The sequence below is a fragment of the Chaetura pelagica genome, unplaced genomic scaffold (genome assembly GCF_000747805.2).
Source record: "Chaetura pelagica isolate M959 unplaced genomic scaffold, ChaPel_1.0 scaffold344, whole genome shotgun sequence".
Taxonomy (NCBI): Eukaryota; Metazoa; Chordata; class Aves; order Apodiformes; family Apodidae; genus Chaetura; species Chaetura pelagica.
In genome coordinates, this window is record NW_009953098.1 from 8705652 (window position 1) to 8709402 (window position 3751).

The window sequence follows — 3751 nt, forward strand, 5'->3', positions numbered from 1 at the left end:
GTTTGCGCCGAGCCTGTTCTTGGGGCAGGAGCGGGCGGAAGTCTGATGGATACAGTCTGTTCCTCTGCGGCTCCGGGATGGGCCGGCAGTGAATGTTCAAGTCCACAGCTAGAGCTGACTGATAAAATGTTCACCTTCAGGGGGTTCCCTTGTTTCAAGAGCAAGTTTGATGATACTTCATCTGTCAGAAAATAACCTCACTTGTGTGTTCTGTTTCTCCCTGTAGGTGCAGGCAGCTGTCTGGAGACTCTAGAAGAAGGAAAACCACTGCTAGTAGTAATAAACGAAAAGCTGATGAACAACCATCAGCTTGAATTGGCAAAACAGCTCCACAGAGATGGGCACGTCCTCTATTGTAATTGCAGGTATGGAGCTGCTGTGGCTGTCCTGACTGAACATGCAGTATTTATTCAGCACCATCATGCTGTGTGTTAGCACAGTATTGAGAACGTTACAAGGAAGTTTACATCCTCTGTGATAAGCATCTGTTTGCGAGGTAGATTTTCCATAATGGATAGATTAACAGTAGGTGCTAATTTACCTAATTTATCAAGCCTTTTGACTATGCCTCCTTTGAAGTTTTGTGGGTTTTTTTTGTTTCTTGGGTTTTGTTTGTTTGCTTGTTTGTTTTGGGACGTGTTCAGATTGGAAGAAGAGCAATTTAAACCAAATAGAAGCAGTTTAATTTGGAAGGCTAGAAATAATGCAACCCAAGCCATCAGTTTGTAACCATGAGTCATAAGGAATAAATTGCTTCCTGCAGATTTAGGATTCGATTTTATCATTTTGCTACGTGGATTTTCCTTGTAAAGAGCTGTAAAGTTGACTGTATAGATGTGCTGACATAATAAAATAGAAAGTATCTGGAGTATTTAGAACAAAACATAAGAATGGGCTTACTAATAGGGATCAGGAGTACATGTAGCTCAGTATTTTACTTGCAGTGGGCATATGCAGATGCCCAGCCAAAGATAAAAACAGGGAAACAAGATATGGTACATCCTTGTAATACTTTTCCAATTATGTTCTTAAATGCTTTGGTTCAGGGAGATTCCTAAATAAGATACAGTCTGGTTAGTAACTTCCAATACCTCTATCTTTCAAGTACTTATTCAGACTGCCATTCTAGCCAAAATTCCTGAATCCACTACATCCTCTGCCAAGTAGTTTTTTCAGATCTACTGCCTGTCACTTCAAGGAAAAAAACAACAACAACAAACAAAAAACAAGAACAACAGAACAAAACAAAACCAACAAACCAAAAACCCTGCCACCACCAGAAACCTCAGCTCCTTGTGTTTGTGTTCATCCTGGCACCTGTTAGTTTCACTTGCTCTCTTGTTTTGACTGTATCTTACTGTTTTTATGATAATTTATGATAGATTGCACTCTATAAATAACAGACTACTAAATTGAAGGCAGAGGAAACGCAATACACAATGTTTAGTCTGCATCTTGTTCTTTTGCCCTGCAGATGGGAATTTGTATGTTTAAAACTTCTGAGAAGACTAGGCTTGTCATTCATTTTTATTGGGCAAGCTTCAACTTACTACCTCAGTGCTTATGACAGCTTTGAAACAGGAAGGAATTTTTATTTATTTTTGTTAGGCTGTGCCTGGCATTTGAGCCTTGTTTGCACTTTGATAACAGATTGATTTAGATGTACTTTTCTGCTTGTGTGTTAAGTGGAGAACTATATCATGTATTAAAAGAGGATTAATTTCCTAGTACAGTTTATGCTAAAGGTCCTTAGATCTTGTTCAGTTTCCCAACACTGCAACTGCAGAAGATTAAAAAGTGAAGAGCTGAGGCTGTCAGTGCAGGCTGTGCTGTAGTTTGAAGTGTGTTCTCAGCCAGTGGGGTCTCTTCTTTCTTTCTATATGTGTCCTTGTTTCTGTGTTAAAGAATTATATATGTATGAATAGGAAGAAAATTGTGTGTAGAAAAAAAAATTCCCTTTGGGATGGATTTTGGATTTTTTAATTTTTGGTTTTGGTCTGTTTTTACAGCACTCTTGTGGAGACGCTGCAGATGATGGACTTATCAACTTTGAAACCTTTTCCTGCTGGACAGCCAGAGAAGTTTGCTTCATTCTTGGATAAAGTTGTTGGGTTTCAATAAACAATAGAGAGGAATAAAAATGTCAGAGATCCTTTCTCTTCTTCTAGTGAGTCCTTAAGAGTCCACCAACTGGGACACACTGCCAAAGAAAATGTCAGTTAATACTGACCATTTAATTGGCTTCCTATTTACTGCTGGTTTAAAGTCATCTATGTTTAAGAGAGCACAGTGCCAACAAGCGGGGAGTATGAACTGTCTAGTTTCTTGAACAAACATATACTGAAATCACAGAAGCTGCACTGAGTTGGTAATTCCAGTGAGGAGGACAAGCTAATTTACTACTTGGCACGCATGGCATATACATTGTGGTCTCATGACCATTTTTGCATAGTACTAGTGGAAATAATGATGTTCCTGTGATGTTCTGCAAAAAACCAGATGCCTTCAGCTCTCATTTAATGTGTTTACAGAAGCACTGAAAAGGCAGTTTTTTTCAAGTGAGAGATTTAAGCCTCTTTAAAGGGGCATGTGGTGAATTGATGGGAAAAGTCAAGAGCTTGCAACCTGCTGCGAAACAACCCACCAACTGACTTGCCTGGGTGATATACTCCCAAAATAAAAATGGCCTATAGGAGTGGAATGGGGTGGACAATACAATCAAACATTTTACATGGTTTTATCCCATCATTACTTAGTCTAAAGTGCAGTATTTCCTATTAGATGCTGATTGGAACTCACAATTTAAAATTACTGAAATTGTCAACTGTGTTGGTGCTAGCATAAATTTCTTTAAACCCCCTTTTTCAAAATATTTAAACATGGCTGTGCAGGCTATTTGGTCTGCAATACTCTAGAATTATGTAAGTGCACAGCTGGCACTAATTGTCCTTCCTGCAAGTATGGTGGGTTTTTTTGGTTGCTGTTCCTTAAAACAAGGAAAAGACACTCCCTGATGGGTGCATCTGGTGTCTGCAGTTTTTACTAGCAAGTGGGATGTACATAGAGGCATTCTGATCTCATCAAGCATGAGGACTATATGTGGAATAAAGCATGCTGCACAGTTGTGCAGAAGTGATTTTTGTCAATCCCCAAAGTTTTCCCTAAATACTTTGTTAGGAGCATCTAAGATTTTCACTTCCTTGATGGTTTTTATAACGCTGGTATTTATCACTAGCAGCTTACCTCGGAGAGCACGCAGGAATGTCACGGGAAATCCTGAACAACCGTCTGACTGGTTTTCCCGCTAGTTACTTGTAGGCACATCAAGCCATTGGAAGGAGTTAACTTAGGAAGGGTTTCCCGCACTCCCCGGGGCAGGTCCGGCAGGAGACGGCGCCGGTGGGGCTTTCCAGCGGCTGGGCGAACACAGCTCCAAGCCAAGAGCCGGGGGGCAATGGAGGAGCACTGCCTCCCTCTCGGGCAGCCCCCGCAGTGGTTCAGCGGGGGAGCGGGGCAGGTACCGGGGGCTGCTCGCGGGCGTCCTGCAATGGCTGTTGCCGGAGCTGCCGCGGGCGGGCGGTGGGCTCACCGGGAGGGCACCGCTCGCAGGCAACTGGTCGCGGCTGCGCCGGGACGAGGGGAGTCAGGCTGTGGGGCGCTCCCCGTGAGGGGCGATGCCCGGCGGGCAGGGGGTGCCGGGCGGGGGGTGCCGGGCGGTGCCGGCAGGGCCGGGCCGCGCAGGTGGGCGCGT

The 3751-nt window shown here is 43.3% G+C and overlaps 1 protein-coding gene across 1 annotated transcript in view; it reads left to right on the forward strand.

Moving 5' to 3' along the window:
- Positions 1 to 231: 231 nt before the first annotated feature.
- The window catches only part of ALG13 (ALG13, UDP-N-acetylglucosaminyltransferase subunit), a 39029-nt gene continuing 35509 nt past the window's right edge, over positions 232 to 3751 (forward strand). Inside the window, exons 1-2 of the mRNA XM_009997239.1 lie at positions 232 to 365; positions 2010 to 2106. Coding sequence (XP_009995541.1) covers positions 295 to 365; positions 2010 to 2106 — 168 coding nt within the window. The 5' untranslated portion in view covers positions 232 to 294. The remainder of the gene's footprint in view (positions 366 to 2009; positions 2107 to 3751) is intronic.